Source organism: Ambystoma mexicanum, chromosome 7p, assembly GCF_040938575.1.
Source record: "Ambystoma mexicanum isolate Mex_15411 chromosome 7p, UKY_AmexF1_1, whole genome shotgun sequence".
In the NCBI taxonomy this organism is placed as follows: domain Eukaryota; kingdom Metazoa; phylum Chordata; class Amphibia; order Caudata; family Ambystomatidae; genus Ambystoma; species Ambystoma mexicanum.
Window position 1 is genome coordinate 743,690,434 of NC_090939.1, and position 17,850 is coordinate 743,708,283.

Here is a 17,850-nt window from a genome sequence, read left to right on the forward strand (position 1 = left end):
GTTCGTCCGATTAGCTGCTCGTAGAAGTGGGAAGGGGTTTGTGGGGGAAAGCACAGGTTCCTTCAGACCTATCCTGCAGGGTTTTCACTTAGACTAACCACTATCTACGGGGAGCCTCTCATTCTACTTAGCCGGATGGCGAAGGATTCGTGATATTGCCGAGGACCCAGAGTTACTTATATTGACGGCCAATGGGTGTCTTATCTAATCGATTCTAATCGAACCATCAATCTCTGCTTCCAAGTGTACAGTAGGGACCCCAGCCGGCCCGTAGGACTGGGGGTTTCCCAACAGCACTTTAAGATGAGTAGCAGCATCCTTGAGATGGATGGGGATGCAGATTAATACTCTTGCATCAAATCAATGACAACTCAATAGTTTGGCAAAGGGAGTCCATTTAATGACAAGTACAAAAAACGGGGAGTTCTGAATATCAGCAATCGCTCGATCTTCCTTCTCGCTTCAACTCCAATTAATTTCAGAAAAAACATGACATTGATAGTAAAACTCACCATTACTGACATATAACTCTTAAAAATTAGCATGCAACTTAATTGGTTCTAGGAAGGTAACTTAACTATAGGTACTATGGGCCTGATCACGACTTTGGCGGTAACCCTTAAATCCGGCGGTAGCGCTATTACCGCCGGATTTAAGGGTCCGCCAAATCAGGACTTCGGCGGATTTTGCTCCAGCTCTGAGCTGGGGGGAAATCCGCCAAAAATTTGCGCTATTACTGCTGGCGGGAAATCCGCCAGCGGTAAGAGCGCAAATTTTCCCCATTGAGCCCAATGGGGAATGGGGAATTCCCGAATGGGCTCAATGGGGAATGGGGAATTACATTACCGCCGAACTCGTGATCCGGTGCTATTAGCGCCGGGGAGTTCGGCAGTAGGGCTAATACCACCGGCGGAATTACCGCTGGTGTTACTGCCAAAGTCATGATCAGGCCCTATATCTGTATATGGTAACAGGGAGAGGGGATTGAATAATCAATGTCAGGTGGGGCAACTAAGCCCTTCCTTCAGAATGGCTACTGTAAACGTCACTAAAAGTACGATGTCTCATTGGTTCTACTAACTATAGGACCCTAGATTACATGGTCCACTATGATTGGGTTGGCATCAACCCCACTCAGACTTTTCCACTTGCTTAGCAGCATGCAGAATAGCCGGCCTGGTGCAGGGTGTTCATCTGCACCCCCAACTTCCCTCCAACTTCCCTCCAATTATTGCTACAATCAATCATCACTTCAGTGGTCATGTGTCAATTATTTCTTTGTGGTTGGCCTCGAGTCTGCTTCTTGGTCTGGAAAAGTTAAGGCGTCTGTGCATGGCCAAGGTCCATGCGTAGGTGTGAAAGTTTCATCCCTTTTACCTGCTTGGTCACGTGAATCCAACACAGTGAAATCGGCCTTTCCTTCATGCAATTTCATGTATTTGATTGAATTCTGCCCTCCGTCTGCCATCTGTGGCTTATCTTGACCTTTACGAGCAGGATACTCTGTTCTTCTTTCGCTTCATTGTATCCACTGTCGGCCTGTTCCAGCTGATATGACCTTGGCTTCTTGGCATGGCTACCCTCGTCTGAGTTTCTCTCTGTCTTTATTTCTCAATTTGTTTGCTGCAAAACTCTCCTCTTGAGACCTTTAGTAACATTTGGTTGATTCTGCTCTTGTGCATAGTGGAAGCATACTTATACAAAGTGCTCCTTGAGGTAGATATATGTATAGGTGGCGCTTGCTTACTACTAAGCATAAGCAGGCCTCACGATTTCTGTGCTTCTTGCAGTTACTTTGCAAATGTACACGTTTAAACTAACTGAATATCTTCATCGTGCATATGGCATAATTTCTGATATCTTGACATCAATTTTTTCACTTTAGGCTCATGATGTCACATCCATGGTGTTTCGTCTCTTTTCATCATTCATAGGTCATCATATCTTCTATATGTGAGTCAGTCTGGGTTCTTATGACGTCACCATTCGTCTTCCTTTAGTATCTTTTTAGCTTCTTCAAGTATTGTATTCTGACAATCGTCATTCTGTCTCACGTGTTGATATGGTTTTCTCAATGGGTACCTTACTGCCCAGGTTTTCTTAGGTGTTGGTAATTCAACAGGTGCTGTTCTTTGGATAGGTACTGGACAGAGCCCAACTGCGGCTCTCTGCTGGTTTATTTGCTCATCATACGTCACATATTTCGGCGTGAACATTCCTGGTACTTCAAAATGGGCGGTTGGACTGTGAATCGAGCTTGGCATCTCCTCTACAAGTCCGTTCAATTAAAGCAATCAAAACCTGTACTTTTGTAATATTCTTTTAAAACACTTATTAGGTATTATCCTGTAAAACAGCTGTGTGTTCTTCTTGATTAGACTTCTTACGTAAAGTGATTTACTTTGTGATTTATTTGCAAAACTACACATGGGTATTTTGTGTCTACTGTAGAATTCTCCCCGTGCTCCATCAACAATGGCGGTTGTTCGCAGCTCTGCAAACCAACGCAGCAAAAGGAAATTGTGTGCGGCTGTAGAGAAGGATTTCAGCTATTGGACGATGAAAGAACGTGCAAAGGTAAAGCAAGGTGTACCAAAATTACAGGTGTCTTCAGGGAACTGTTATTTAGCTTTTATGCTTTTTAATCACAGTATTCTGCTAACTTTATTGCGAATAAATTGCCTGAAAACATCATATGCTGAGCTGCAATAAATAGCCCTTGAATTTCAGTGGTAGAAAAGAGGAAACCCTATTCCTCGTTTACATTTTAATGGCTCAGTATGGTGGTAGTGATTATTTAATTTTATAAACTAAATCACACTATGTTTATTTGAATCATTGGATTAATAAGTAGATTTTTCTATTATTAATCTGTTCAACTTTCGATTAATCGTTAATGTTTGATTCAGTTGATAAACCAAGTGTACACGACAACTAGTCATTTTTTCTGATGTTATCAAAAACGATGGATAGAAATGTGCTACATATACGTTTTTTACACTCTGTAAGTCATGCTAAGTACCATTCTGGCCATCATATATTGGCAGGCCTGTGCCACCGCTACAGTTGATGGAGCAAGTTGTAAACCTCACAAAACCTGTATCTTTTTCACTTTAACTCACAGACCCATTGCCTTAATACCTAATTATTGACAATAAAATGCATTAACTAAGCATTAAAGGATGTGCAATTCCAGTGGAGGCTGGTTAATTTTTTAACTGGAGGGGCGTACATATCTCTCCCCCATATCACACAGCGACCGAGCGTAGCGAGGGAGCCCGATCCAATGAAGGGGTGCTCGGGAGGGTTCTCCCCCCATGATTTAAAAAAAGAAATAATTAGTTACAATAGTGCAGTTTAGAGCACACTGTTAAGAAAAATTGGGTAAAAAGCCAAACAGTTTGCAATTGGTTTTGTAGGGTAACTCGTGAGAAAATCCAATAGATGCAAGTCACCAATAGGGCACAGGAGCATTTCTTCCACACATTTTCATGATGCCTTTGACCACAATATGTGCCAGTATAAAACATTTTCACACTGGCTGTTGTGCCCATTCATTTCCATGCTGACTGCACCATTATTACCAAATTATTCCCATATAAGAACATACTCATGTTTGCTTTGCACATAATGCCAGCAATGATACTATAAGAAAATATGTCCACGTTTGTTCTGCCAATATGTGGCAGTATCCCCATGTTAAAAATGCATGCCACAGTATGAAAACATGTCCAAACTGGCTGCACTGAAATGCCAACCGAGCTACATGATGACACCTATCATGCTTGCTTCAACAAAGATGCCCAATACAAAATGTCATGCCACAGAAATAATAATACCATTAATCATGCTTGCTTTATCAAAAATGCCCAATACAAAATGTCATGCCACAGTAAAAAAAAATCGCTAGACTGGTTGCATAAAAATGTCAGTCTAGCTTTGTAATAACACTTATCATGCTTGCTTTACCAAAGAGGCCCAATACAAAATGTCATGACACAGTAAGAAATGGCTAGACTGATTGCATAAAAATGACAGTCTAGATTCATAATACCACTTATCATGCTTGCTTTATCAACCATGTCCAGTAAGAAATGCCATGCCTGCCCCATGGTGCGCCAACGCCTTGCACTTAGACATAATCACATTAATTATTAATGTGATTATGCGTGTGTGTGAGGTGCTGGGGGCCCTGTGGACAGATGCATTTCAGGCAATGGGGTCCCAGGGTACAGCCATTGCATTTTTTACTAGGCATAGATGCCCAGTTAGAACTGCCATGCCCACCTCCTGGGGCCCAAGCACCTCACAGGCACATTAATTATGTGTGTGTGAGGTGCTGCGGGGGCCCATTTTTTACTGGGAATCTATAATAGATACCTATTAATAGATGACATGCCTTACCCCTCAGGCCTCCAGTGCATCACATGCACAGATAATCAATTATGTGTACATGCGAGGGACTGGGGGGCTGAGGGGTCAGGCATGACATTGCATGTTCAGCTCTAGGAATCCCAGTGGAGTGGCCTGGCATTCTTTACTGGACATTCCCAGTTAATAATGCCATGCCTGTCCCCTGGGCCCCAGTGAGTCACACACACACGATGAATGTGATTGTATGTAAGCAAGGCGCTGGGGGGGAACAGGGGTCGGCATGGTATTTTTTACCGGACATCAATCATAGATGCTCAGTAAAAAAAATGACATAACTTCCCCTGGGTCCCCAGCTCCTCACATACGCAAACAATCAATGTGGTTATGTGTGTATGCCAGGCACTGGCGCTCCAGGGGTGGGCATGGTATTTTTTACTAGACAGCTTCATAGATGTTCAGTAAAAAAAATACCATCCCTGTCCCCTCTGAAGCTGAGCTGTTTTTGGCCAGTGTGGAGGGGGATTGTGCAACAAAGGCATTTTTAAAATGCCTTTGTTGTACAACCTTCCTCCCCCTACTGGCCAAGATCAGCTCCACGGACCAGCACGCACACACATTCACACAACATTCACAGAGCAAGGACTCTCTTATTAACACGAGCACCCATCATCATGCACTCACTCATAACACAAGCATACACACATCCATACACATATTTAAATAATGAATAAATGAGGAAAACACACATTTACACAACATACACACAGCAAGCACTCTCTCATTCGCACGAGCACCCATCATCATAAGCATGCCTGCATCCGTAAACATATTTAAATAATAAATACATGAAGTTTCCTCCCCAGTGCTCCAGCCCCCGATAGCATTAACAGGAATCAGGAAGCTTCCTAATTCCTGCACATGTGTGCAGGGGCCTGAGCGTGGGTGATGAGATGCCCGACTCCTGCCTGCTATGTCTGTATGTGCAAGGAGGCGCAGGAGTGCCCCCTCGCAAATACAGACATGCAGTTCACCAGCCAGCATTTCCAGTGGGCTATGCAAGGCTGGTGAAGCAAAGCGCCCCCAGCCTTGCATGGCTCATTAAGCATGTGCGCTGGGGCACTAAACTGTCTGGCCTGGCTCCTCGACTGCCGGCTCCTCCATAATGGGTGAGAGGGGGCCAAGACCCAGTGGGTCGATGCCCCCTAGCCCATTATGGACCAGCTGCCACTGTACAATTCACATGCATCAAAAGTTTAAGAACCTATTTATTAATGAGCATCTAATTTAACAAAGGGGTAATGACACTTTAAAAATGGATAACTAATTACTAATCATTTTGTAACATACACATCACTGCTGGCTCAAAGGTCATTCAGTGCAGAATGAGTGAGTCACTGGTGTTAAAGAGGGAATCACACATAGTTGTGCCTACTGCACACTTTTGAGACCCCCAATTATCTCCTTTCCCTGTGTCTTTTAAGTGCATATTTCCCAACTGAGAAAAGTGACAGTGGCACAAATGGCGTGCCACACAGAGCTCCACATAAGACACATGGAAAGGGGAGCAATCTGGGCCCCAACAGTTTGGCCTTAATGCACCTGTTTGAGAGTTATGTTAGGTTACAGAAATTCAGTATAGCGCTGCTACCACCCGAAAGTATCTTGGCGCTGTAACAGGATAAACCTAAAAGGGTCATGTGAGAAAAAACAATGGAAGAGACAGAAAGCAAGCATCCATTGAGGATAGAGAAATGTTTTGAGAGTTTTACGAAAAGCAAGGTAGTGATCTCCTAAGAGCCAAAGGGAGCGAATTCCAATTAAGGGAGCTGCCTCAGAAAAGAACCCCTTAGGTTACCTTCCTTAAAAGCGGGGCAGACAGAAGATGACGATTAGCTGAGCGAAGACCTCGGTTGGGGGCCTATGGAACACTTTTCTCTCGAAGACAGAGCGTGAATCGCCTTGTGCACCAAGCAAAGGGCCTTGAACTTCACTCTGCTCTCGCTCGACAGGGAGCCAGTGAAGTCTGTTCAGGACTGGACAAACACTACTTCAGCAGCCTGGCCACCAATCGTGCTGCCGAATTCTGTCCCTCTTCAACACTGGCAAATTACCTGTGAATCATTAATTCTGTTCAGCAAGACCCCAGATCCAGTAGTAATATGGATGTTTCACAATAATTAGTAAGTAGTCATGCATTTCTAAAGTGTTGCTACACCTCTGTTTAAACAGTTGCGCATGTGTAAATGGTTCTCTCACTATTTTTGCATACTAATTATATGATAATGCATTCAGTAATGCCTTCTTAGTGCACCAGTTTATAAAACGATACCCATTAACATTTGTGCATCAGCCCTTTAGTAAAAGCCTGCTCTGTTCCAACTACATAAGCTGATGGGCGTTAGCAGTATTACACGTCCACTATTTTCCATCTACGTATCATACGCAACTTATACATCAAGTACATTCAATACCAGTGGCATACATTGGCGTTCAGAAGCTGCAGGTGTCAGCATACGGTCACCTAGAGAATTCCGTGGAGGTCTAAGGAGGTGGGTAAATCTAAGACCCAGCCTCTACAATACACTGGAAGGGCAAATGCTGGACAGGCGCGTGATTCAACAGAGGTCTGAAACATGCGCCTCTCCAGAGGTTTTGGACTACAAATCCCATGATCTCTACCATTGACTTTGCTGGCTAGGGCTGTTTGGAGTGTAGTACAAACCATCTGGACCTGCCACTGCAACAAATTCATCAGCTAGACCCACTACACCTAGACAGCTCATGGCTACAGATAGTAGGTAAGGCGGGCACAGTTTTCTACTGAGGGTGTGTCCGTGGCTCCCGCTGCACAGAGCAGGTTTGTGAAAGTGGATGGACACAACAGGACAAAGAACATGCCTGCCCAGTTCACACAAGGCAGTTCCACTCTCATCACTCAAGCATTCAGTGGCCAACCTGCCCCTCGCTGCTTGATCCAATCAAATAATGGTGTATTGACCTGATCAGTACAATGACCCCACATGGAAGACTATTATCAATCCCCAGCATTTTCGCACTTTAGAAATCACATCATTACTGAACATTGCACAGATACCCCTGTTTGTCAGAGTGCAAACATTTGCCAAATTACAAAGACCCACAGGTCTGTTCTGCTATGGCAGGGGTATGTAAACTTCAGCACTCCAGATAATTTGGACTAGAGTTCCCATCAGCGCTAGCCTGAATAGTCAATTCTGCTGGATCATGGGATTTGTAGTCCATGACATCTAGAGAGCTGCTGGTTGGAAACCTCTGTCCAATGGAAAATGTAGTAGACCACAGGACAAAAATAATTGCCCGATGCCTATGCCTCCAGGGGTCTTTTGGCATCTTGACAAAGGCCCCCATAGTGATGCGGAATGACATTTTAAACTGTATTGTTTTGCAATAGGTATAAAACACACAGGATGAAAGGCTGCCACGTGACAGTGTAACAGTAGTTCCAGGAGGGAGTGGGCAGAAACTGATGTGGGTCTCACCACCATTTTCATTTCAGCCACCCCAAAATGTGAACATGAGTGTGTGCTTTTTATGCTTTGTTGTGTTTGTTGTCAGCTGCATTCAAGGGTGGCTGCTGGACATGCATCAGAAAAACATTATTTGTTCTTATTTCCGGCTTAATAAATTCTGCCCACTATTAATAACTTCTAGTCAGATAAAATGTGTACACATCCATTGCAGAGGTCCGCGGACAATCACTCACCACAATAGCGAAGGATGGTCACATTGGCAGAATGTTTGTCTGCGAGTATTCTTTAGCTGTGCCTGTCAATGTCTCTCCACCTTTAAAGAAGAAAGACTTCTCTTTTGCTTCCCTCCAATGTCCCCCTTAGATATTGATGAGTGTGCTACCGGATCACACCAGTGCCACCAGAGCTGCACCAACACCTTCGGCTCCTACAAATGCAGCTGCAGGCCAGGATTCCGCCTGGAGGACGACGAAAGCACATGCAACGGTGAGTACGCCGCGTGGCAGATTTTGTAGCTTCATCCCTGGGACGTCATTTCACCAAAATGCCTGGGGTAGCGGAAGTGACATCACACAATCCTTGACCTCTGATGACATCACAGCAAGTGATGTCTTTTGACCCAACCCCAAAGTGACATCACCAGAAGCGATGGAACACACCCTTTCACCCTTTGACAAAACAGGAATGTGCATCACATAGCATTATTTCTAACTACACTACGAAAAATATGGTTATGATATCACTAAAATGTGATATACATTTCATACAAGAATGGATCATCATATCGTTAATATCAGTGTGTATAGGCCCATATTACCAAATTATTGTGAATGCAAGCAGACGTCCAAAGCCAAATGATAATGATGTGTTTTCATAAAGCACTTATGCTTAAGCGCTTTATATAGAACAAATATACATACAATATCACCCAACGTGTGTTTGTAGTCATCAAACTCAGAAGGATGAAAGGCTATGTTGAGGTGTTTAGGAAAAGACTAAATTAGTGGCTCACCCCCCTGAAGTGTGCCTGAAATAAACCTTTAATGAGTCTAGCAATTATTGTACAGAATTCCAGAACGACAAATGATGTGTTGTTCCTATTCTTTCTTATTTAGGGTCACTGCTCAAAGTGTTTTTTTAAGCGATCTGAACAAGAAAGCCTGCCACTCCAGAAACAAAGAGTCACATGGCGCTGGCCACAGCCCAGGAGCTTCAATTTAAAAAGAAGTTGTTTTTTAAAGTTTTTTTTAGGGGTTGCAAGGCAGACCACAGGGGTAGAAAAGGAGACCTCAGGCGACCCCTTGCAACCCCCAAATGACGTCCCTGCGTCATCCAATCACATATATCAGTATGAAAGCCTGGAAAAAGTGTTCTTATTGCAGGCTAATTGTGAAATCAGAACTGCTCTGTCATCAGTTATTATGCTTCAGTTGTGACATCACAATGCCTGCTGCCTGAGCCAGCAAAGGTCAGAATTCCAGATGTCACTGCAGGAGTTCATTAAAGCCGTTACACGCCTTTCAAAAGCTTTGCTTGCCAAATTGTTTTCGGGGATACTTTACAGCGATTAATTGACAAGGAACCGTTTATGGGAGAATGTTTAATGTGTGCACTGCTGAAGCTTAACACACGTGAGCAAGAAGCTGCATGTTATTACCTATCTTAATGTGCAAAAGAAACAAGATTTCCAATGCATTGTATTAAATGTTTAAACTATTTTTCTGCAACACATGCAAAGCTGCAGATTACCTTTTTAAATTCAAACAGCTTCTATATTGATTAAATGGATCAGCAAATGGAAGATCACTTACAATAGATTAAGCAAGAGGCCAGGTATTGACAATGTGTGGCCGTTTATTATAAGTAATAAAATACCCCCTACATATGTAAAAAGGATATTGCAAGTCACCTCGGAATTCCGTGACCTTATGACCTTCAGCGCCACGATGCCTAAGGGCTGATGTGCGCTATATAAATGTTAATTAATAAATAAATAAAGGAACTCAGCCTTTGGTCCCGATCCTCTATTTGATCACAGTACTCCTCTGTGACTTTACCCTTATACAATGTGGAAGGGTTGCCAAATGGCATATTAAACTACCTTCAAACCAGAACACGCTACAGCTCTAATTAGGTAGGGCCAGGTGTTGACTCTGCATGTGTCCAAAAAACAACACATGTCACAACAAGGTCCGGTGCTGTTGACAGAAAGAGATAGAAACCCAGGCAGCTGGTAACCATCTCACAAAGAATTCTGGCATGTGACAATGATCTAAAAAGAGTTAAAATAATTTTATGGGAGGCAAAACTGTTCTCTACAACATTAGCTTTACCTTTTGTACAGGTGTTTTCACCTAAAGTGAGAGATATAGTACTCTTCGTATAATAATGATTGCTTTGTTATAATCCGGTCCAAGAAAAAAAGATTGCTCTATAGATTTCAGATACATCCATTTGATTATGGATTTAGGGACATACTCAAATCCCCAGGTGCAATTTTGCTGTGTAAAATCTCCCCATGTACAAGGGGTCATAGGTGCCTGCGGCTCTGGTTAACAGTAGTCTCCTTTGCAACAGTCGTGTCATGCTGACCTCTTGGGTCAGACAAGGATAATGTTCTAAAGTGATGCTGCAAACAATTGATTTAAGCCCAAATGGTGCTTCAGAGTGTATCATAAATAGGAATCATAATAAAACTAATAATAATAATAATGTAGCATTTATATAGCGCTACGAATCCTCAGGCACCTTAGCACTGCTTATTATTACCCACGATGCGTGGTGCTCATTTATCAACCTCGAAAGAATGAAAGGATGAAAGGCTGAGTTTGACCTGTTGGGATTCGAACCTGCGTCAGCAGGCTCTGCACAGATGTGAAAGCGAGCGCTCTACTCGCCCATGTGTTATCCAACGGATAATGAACGGATAATTAAGCCTTACAGAGACCACACATGTTTGTCATATGTTTGTCATATGTGGCCGACAGTTGTTCGTAATATTGCTAGTAAAAACTGGTCCAATCACCTGAGTGACAAGAGGCCGGGAAACATGTTTAGCTTCTTAGTAAATTGTGATTGGAGCGCAAGGATGGTTAATGGTCTGGAAACCAAGTGACATTCCCACTAAATTATGGTATCCACAGAACTATTAGAGAAAAAAAAAACGAATGGTATATTTGTTCGAATTTCGGCTGTACAAATATTTCGTAGAGCTGATTATTTTGAATAAATATACCATTTGGTACAATTATAGTAAACAAGGGGAGCGGGGGTTATGGAGGTGTCCCCTTATCCTTGTTCACTATAATGGCATCAGGGGGTGCTGGGTGTGCCCTGCTCCCAATGAAATAAACTAAAAAAGAAAAAAAGAGGACCCTGCGGCACCGGTTCCAATCTACATAAGTGAAGGGGACCAGCGTTGCAGAGGGATGGAGGAGACAACGGTGTGCCGCCAACAGGTAAATAAGGGGGGTGGGGGGCGGGTTGCCAGAAATGTCAGTGGTAGAAAAAAACAAAAGTCATTTGCATTTAAATAACCTTCGTTTTTTTCTCCCTCAGACATTTTGCATTCGAATATTTCATGGACATCCCTAAATTATGGCTGCCACGAAACTTAAATGAGTAGGTTCTCTCTTTATAGTACTTCTCATTGGCAGTTGTAATGTCAGCTCATGTGACCGTTGCAATGATACAATACCATACATCACCCTCCAAGTGGGTGGCCACCTCCCAAACATTCATTTCTTTGTTACCCTTCTTTGATTCCAGAGGGATAATTCCATGTTTTGCCAAATGTTAAAACGCTTGGAGTTTCACCCTTAATCAATAAGGGCAATCCAGATGGGGAACCTTTGCTCTGTGTTTCTAGAGAGATGCTTAACCCCAACCACATCCCGCAGATGATGCCAAACAAGACAGACACGTGCCTGGGGTTGTGGTTGGTGTTCTTGTTCAGAGAAGAATTGCCTGGCCTTTCAGTGTTGAGTTGTCATTGTTATTAGGATCAGGCTGTTATACAAATGATATTATATGATATGATAGGTTATTTATAACATGCTTAATACCCAGAGGTTTCTAAGCGTGGACCCGGGGATCGAACCTGTGGTGCTCTGTGTCGTCTTGCTTACAAGGCGAGCACGTTGCCCCTGAGCGATCCTCCTGAGATGGGTATTTCTCCTCTGGCAGGGTGGCGTGAGCTAAAACATACAGAGGGGGTCTATCTGGGTGTACAGGTACTGTTGCTGTGTTTATAGAGGCGCGATCTCAGTGTACAGGTGCTCTGGCTGTGTTTACTGTAAGTAGAGGAACTTTCACATTTGTAGCATATGGTTGTTTGATATTAGTAGTTTGAGTAATGTTTGCCTGACTATAATGTACTGTGCTTTAAGCACTGTACTATGAACATCGCTAAAGATGTCTTTATATTGCGCTAAGAATTATTATTGTTTAAGCAATAATCCTGCGTGCCGTGGGCTTCACTGGCAGGTAATGGCTTAACACTGGGCCCCACTGCCGTTACTGGATTGATGAAGCCTGCAGAATGCGCAAATATTGCTATTAGCACCCTGAGGCAAACCCTGTAGGTACGAATAGCAATAGAAAAGAAAAGAAAAACAGCCACTTTGCTTCGTTCGCAGCAGTGGCCGGGGAGAGTCAGGGTTGCCATGGAAATAGAAGGCGGAGCTCCACTCACAGCCCCTCTTCCATGTCAATGGCTTCAACAGGAAGCTACGCGGCCCGGGTGGAGGAACCCTTAAGGAAAGGAGATTTGGGTGGGTGGATGGAGTGGGAGTGGGGTGGTGTAGGTGTGTAGGGGCTGGATATGGGACCAGGAGGGAGAGGAGCTGGGACAACAGCAGCGCCGGGTGCAGTGACCACTCGGTTAGCTCCGAGCCTGGGCTTGGATCGGTAGATTCAGCCCGGGTTTGAAGCAACCTCATTGGCTGCTACACCCACCGAGGGTGCTAATACAAATGGCTGAGTGCATTTTCTGTGGAGTGGAGACTGTGGAGCACACATTGGAGGGACTCACAGGGATTGTTGACTTCGAGATAACCAGTGATCTGGTTCAAGCTCACCCATTAAATGATTTTGGTGAAGCTGATTTGAAGAGGTGAAAACAGTACGAGTTCAGTAAATGTGTTGTACAAATACAGCAATTCGTTCAGGAGATGTTTTAGATTCATGTTGACTTCTTTGCTGAACACTGATGGGCAAGCAGCCAGTGGTGTGGTGTGTCCTGGAGTCTTCCACCCTCATCACTTCTTCTTTTGCAGACCTGGATGAATGCACTGTCAGTAACGGCGGCTGCTCGCACCATTGTGCCAACACCTTCGGAAGCTCCATGTGTTACTGCCCAACAGGATATGAAGTTGACGTGGATCAAAAATCATGCAGAGGTAGCAGGCCTTCTGTTCCGTGTTGAATTTTACCTGGTCCATGCTGTTCACACTGTCAGTTTACACCCCATACTTTCAATCCCATTTGCAGATATCAACGAGTGCCTTCTGCCCATTGGCACAGTTGGATGCCCTCTTGGCTGTGTCAATGCACCTGGGAGCTTCCAGTGCAACTGCCCAGATGGTTACAGATTGAGCACAAACAGCTGGTATTGTGTTGGTGAGTTCTACAAATGATGTTGGTACAACTGCTCACACCATGCATTAGTTCAGCGCCTTGATGCCTTCGGGTTTAGTGCGCTTAACAAATGCAAAAATAAATAAACACTTATCTGCCCAGTGACACTCTGGCTACCACGTAGGGGAGTCTCTCTGCCAGGAGATAACAATGGTTCCCGATGGGCGGATCCTAATGCCAGTGATGGGGTTTGGGGTCCCCACCGGCAGGAAATCTGTTCTGACAGAGAAACTCTGCTCGACTTTGCAAGTTGTATGGAGTGCATGTGCCTGGGGGACGTTCAACGCAGTTGATATGATATGATATATTTTATTGATATCGCGCTCATACACAGGTGTTTCAGAGCACGACAAGGCAAGGGAGGGGAAACAGGGGAGAACAAAACAACAATCTTACTAGGCCCAGTGACATTGAGAACGTGCAAGTGCATGGGAGAGGGGGAAGGGGAAAAGTGGAAGGAGGGGGGGAGAAAAAAGGAGAGTGCAGAGGAAGGAGACAGAGATAAATTATAATAAATTGATAAATAATAAGGCAACAAACAATGGTAGTGCAGCCAGCAAGTGGCAAGTGCTGGGTTTAAGGCGGCAGAATGAGTATGTTTGATAAGTGCTGGAAGAAAGGGAGGGGGGACCTGTATAGGTGAAGGTACAGACCCCATTGCAAGGGGTGACCCGGAGGGAGTGCGGGAGGGTGACAGTGTGAGCAGGTACCTGGGCCCGGAGGACAGAGGGTGACCAGGTGCACAGTGCCGAGGGAGAACAGATCAGAGGGGGAGCGAAGGCAGAAGCAAAGAGGAAGGTCTTGAGGTGCTTCCGGAACCGGAGATGGTTCTCCTCAAATTTTACTCTCCTTGAGAATTACTCTCAACCAGTAATCAGGAGTCGATGTGTTCTCTGCTGGCCCAGCCCTGCCCGCCCCCACTGCCCACCTACCCTACGCCCATGCTTCCCAACCCCACCCCGCAATACAAACCCCACACCTGGGTCCTACCTTTTCTCCACTACTGTGTTTTACAACTGCACTACAGAACCTGAAACAAACACAGTGAAAGAAAATGCATCTTGAATGACCACCATTACTGTCAGTCATTGTCCCCTACAGCGTCCAGCTTCATACAACCTCCCGTTTATAACCATCTGCACCTTTTAAGAGACGCGTAAAAGACTAGAGCCAACCCTCCCACCCACTCATTAACTACACACACAGCTGTGCCTGCAGTACTATTACATTCATAGGTTGCATACAATCAAACGCGGAATACTGCCGGAGCAGGGCTCTGAGGCGGCTTGAGAATGAGCTTGATGTCCCAAGCAGACTACTAAAATAAACGGTTTGGGTTGATTACATCGAATCAACTTGGTCGTTGGAGAATTGGTCGAATTTTTATCTTTTTTTTTGACAGCTAGCTGCATTTTGCCGATTGTATCTGTGGGGGAGACCCTTAACCCTTGTCCATTTATTATACCCCTAAACCCACCCCACACATACATATGCAGCAAATTGCGCACAAAGGATTGCGACCAATTCTCCTGTGACCAATTCGGATGCACAGTACTCTACCAATGCCAAATAAACAACACAAACCAGCGGCTGCAGGAAAGCTCAACAGGATGTGATATTCCAGCAGATCCAGCAGGGCCGAGGTTCTCATCGGACAAAAAGTAAGGGCACAATGAAGTAGACGAACATCGTATCATTACTATACGCCCACTTCAAACTCTGCCAGTAATATGGTGGCAGCTGGAAACGGGGAAGCACAATACAACTGAAGATCTGTCTCGGGAGGGTCTTAACTTGTTTCGCAGGGATACCCCCACAGGACTACCAAGGTGGAAGAGAGGGATCACGCACCCCCTTCCTTCAATGGAAGATTGTATTATTTCATAATGTGATCGACGATTTCTAGTCATTCCAGCCAGAGGTGCATGACCCTACCACGACTCGCTTAGAGGACAATGTGCAGTGTGGTTAATAAGGGATTCTTTCCTACAGTACTTATTTCATTGCTGCGAAATATCCGGTAAAAAGTAGTGTCCACAGTCAAATTGAGCAGCTTTCCGTCTCCATCTGCAGAAGAGGGAAAAAGTCTAATGCATGCATTGGGGGTCCCTCACATGCCAATCAGCTCTTGGCTTCATCCCAAGTGCAAGAACAGGGATTACCCTAGCCATCAATACTACCTTGTCACCAGCACTGAAGCTCTGCAGAGATGAAATATTTCAACTCATCTAAAACAGTAACGAGAATCTTGATGAATTTACGATTGGTCTCTGTCATTACAATGTGAGTGGATATAGCTCTATGTTACTATATATCCCTGGATTCACTGAAAACACTTTGTTAAAGGGACATTATGCTTAAATTGCACTAATAAAAACGTATGAAATTCCATGGAAAAACTCGTTATGGTTACAAGTAAAACCGAAAAAACCTCAGAAATTTGCCTGTTATTGTAAGCTAAGCAACAATTTTGTATTTTTTTGTATTTTGTATTTGTTTATTATTTATATTGCACAGCGAACCCTAGGGCAGCTGGGCGCTTGAGAATCTTAGGAGTGACATACACGGTGAGGAAATGTACAATGACAGGCAAATAATGCCGCCAAATGAGGGACCCAGGTTACAGATAGGTCTGACAGCAAATGGATACAAGAGGCATGTGTACAGAAGCATAAACATAGGACAAATAATCAGCGGTGCATCAGGCGGTCGGGTAGAGGTGCGGTATGGTAGCAATACAAAGATGGGTAACTTCTTAATGGAGGGTTTGTTGCTCAGCCAGTTTTTTATTCTGGCTTTGAAAGTCAGGAAGGATGGTTCTTGTCTGTGAGTGATGGGAATGGAGTTCCAGCGTTTGGCTGCTTGGACTGGAAAGCTGGCTCCTTCAGCTGTTTTTAGGTTGAATCTTGGTACCACCAGGCTGTGAGAGTGAGTCGATCTGGTGGTATGGGAGGATTGGTGTTTGCAGATTTTTTCGGATAGATATTTAGGGCTGTGTTTGTAAGACATTTGTGCGTGATAGCCAGGGTGCGTAATGTGATTCTATCACGAAAAGGCAGCCAATTGGCACTGCGTCTAAGAGTAGAAATATGGCTAGATATGGGTAAGCTGAGTGCTGCTCTCAGTGAATTGTTCTGGAGGACCTGGAGTCTGTTTAGGTTGAGTTCAGAGGTACCTAGGAATAGTGTGTTGCAGTTGTCTAATTTTGGCAGTGCTAGTTCTCTAGCGAGTGTTAGGGAGCTACTGGTAGATAAGTATGATTTGCAGCTGTAGATCAGTTTATTGGTATATGCTGTGGAAGTCGCCAAACTGCTGACTTGTTTTTTGAGGGACAGTGTTGAGTCAAGATAGACCCCTAATGTTTTTATATTTTTGGAAACATTGATCACGTTGCCATCAATGTCAAAGGCTGAGTACCTGGAGTTAAGTGTATTCAGACGTGCCTGAGTGCCCACAATCATTAGCTCGGTTTTATCATCATTGAGACATAAACTGTTGGTGGCCATCCATGCTTGGATTTCAAGATAGATGTCATTCAGAAGTTTAGTGTCTTGGTCGTAGCAGCCCGTGAGGGGGATGAGGACTTGGGTGTCATCTGCATAGTTGGTTTAGATGACACCCAAGTTGTCCAGGTGATCGAATAGCAGTTTCGTAAATATATTGTATAATATGGGTGATACACAAGAGCCTTCAGGGACTCCACAATGTATGGGTGTGGGGTCTGCTGAGGCTGAAGGGGAGAAAACTCTGGTGGTCTGATTGGAGAGGAAGGAATTGACCCAATCCGATGCATTCGTGGAGAATGCTGCAGCTGAGGTGAGGTGCCTGGTGAGAATTTGATGGTCGACACATTGAAGGCCGCAGATAAATCCAGGAGTAGGAGGATTGCTAGCTTGCCTTTGTCCTTTGCCTCGTCCATTTGGATCTTTAGGTCTAGGAGAGCTGTCTCAGTTCCGTGTCTGGGCCTGAAACCAGATTGTCTAAGGCCTAGGAGATTATTTTCCTCTAAATGCTTCTGAACTTGCAAGTAGGCCACCCGGTCCAGGATTTTTAGAAGGAAGGGGGTGGTGGTGATAGGTCTGTAGTTTGTGGGGATGTTTGGATCAAGGTTGTTTTTTTTTTTAGAGGGGCATAACCCAGGCTTCCTTTAGATTGTTGGGTGCCTGGTTGGATGAGAAGGAAGGGTTTATCAGAGTGGTGATGAAGGGGGCTAAGTTTTTTGCTCCTTCCTTGATGATGGAGGCTGGGCAGGGGTCACCCTGACAGTGAGAGGGTTTCAGGCTTTTTATGATCTCTTCTACTTCCTTCCTTTGGAGTTACTTGCGAGAAC

At 44.4% G+C, this 17,850-nt stretch overlaps 1 protein-coding gene across 1 annotated transcript in view; it reads left to right on the top strand.

Annotated features, from left to right (window-relative positions):
* The window catches only part of LOC138526290 (uncharacterized), an 89,055-nt gene that overhangs the window by 51,073 nt on the left and 20,132 nt on the right, over window positions 1–17,850 (top strand). The window contains exons 2-5 of the mRNA XM_069636858.1: window positions 2,452–2,577; window positions 8,247–8,369; window positions 13,160–13,282; window positions 13,374–13,502. Coding sequence (XP_069492959.1) covers window positions 2,452–2,577; window positions 8,247–8,369; window positions 13,160–13,282; window positions 13,374–13,502 — 501 coding nt within the window. The remainder of the gene's footprint in view (window positions 1–2,451; window positions 2,578–8,246; window positions 8,370–13,159; window positions 13,283–13,373; window positions 13,503–17,850) is intronic.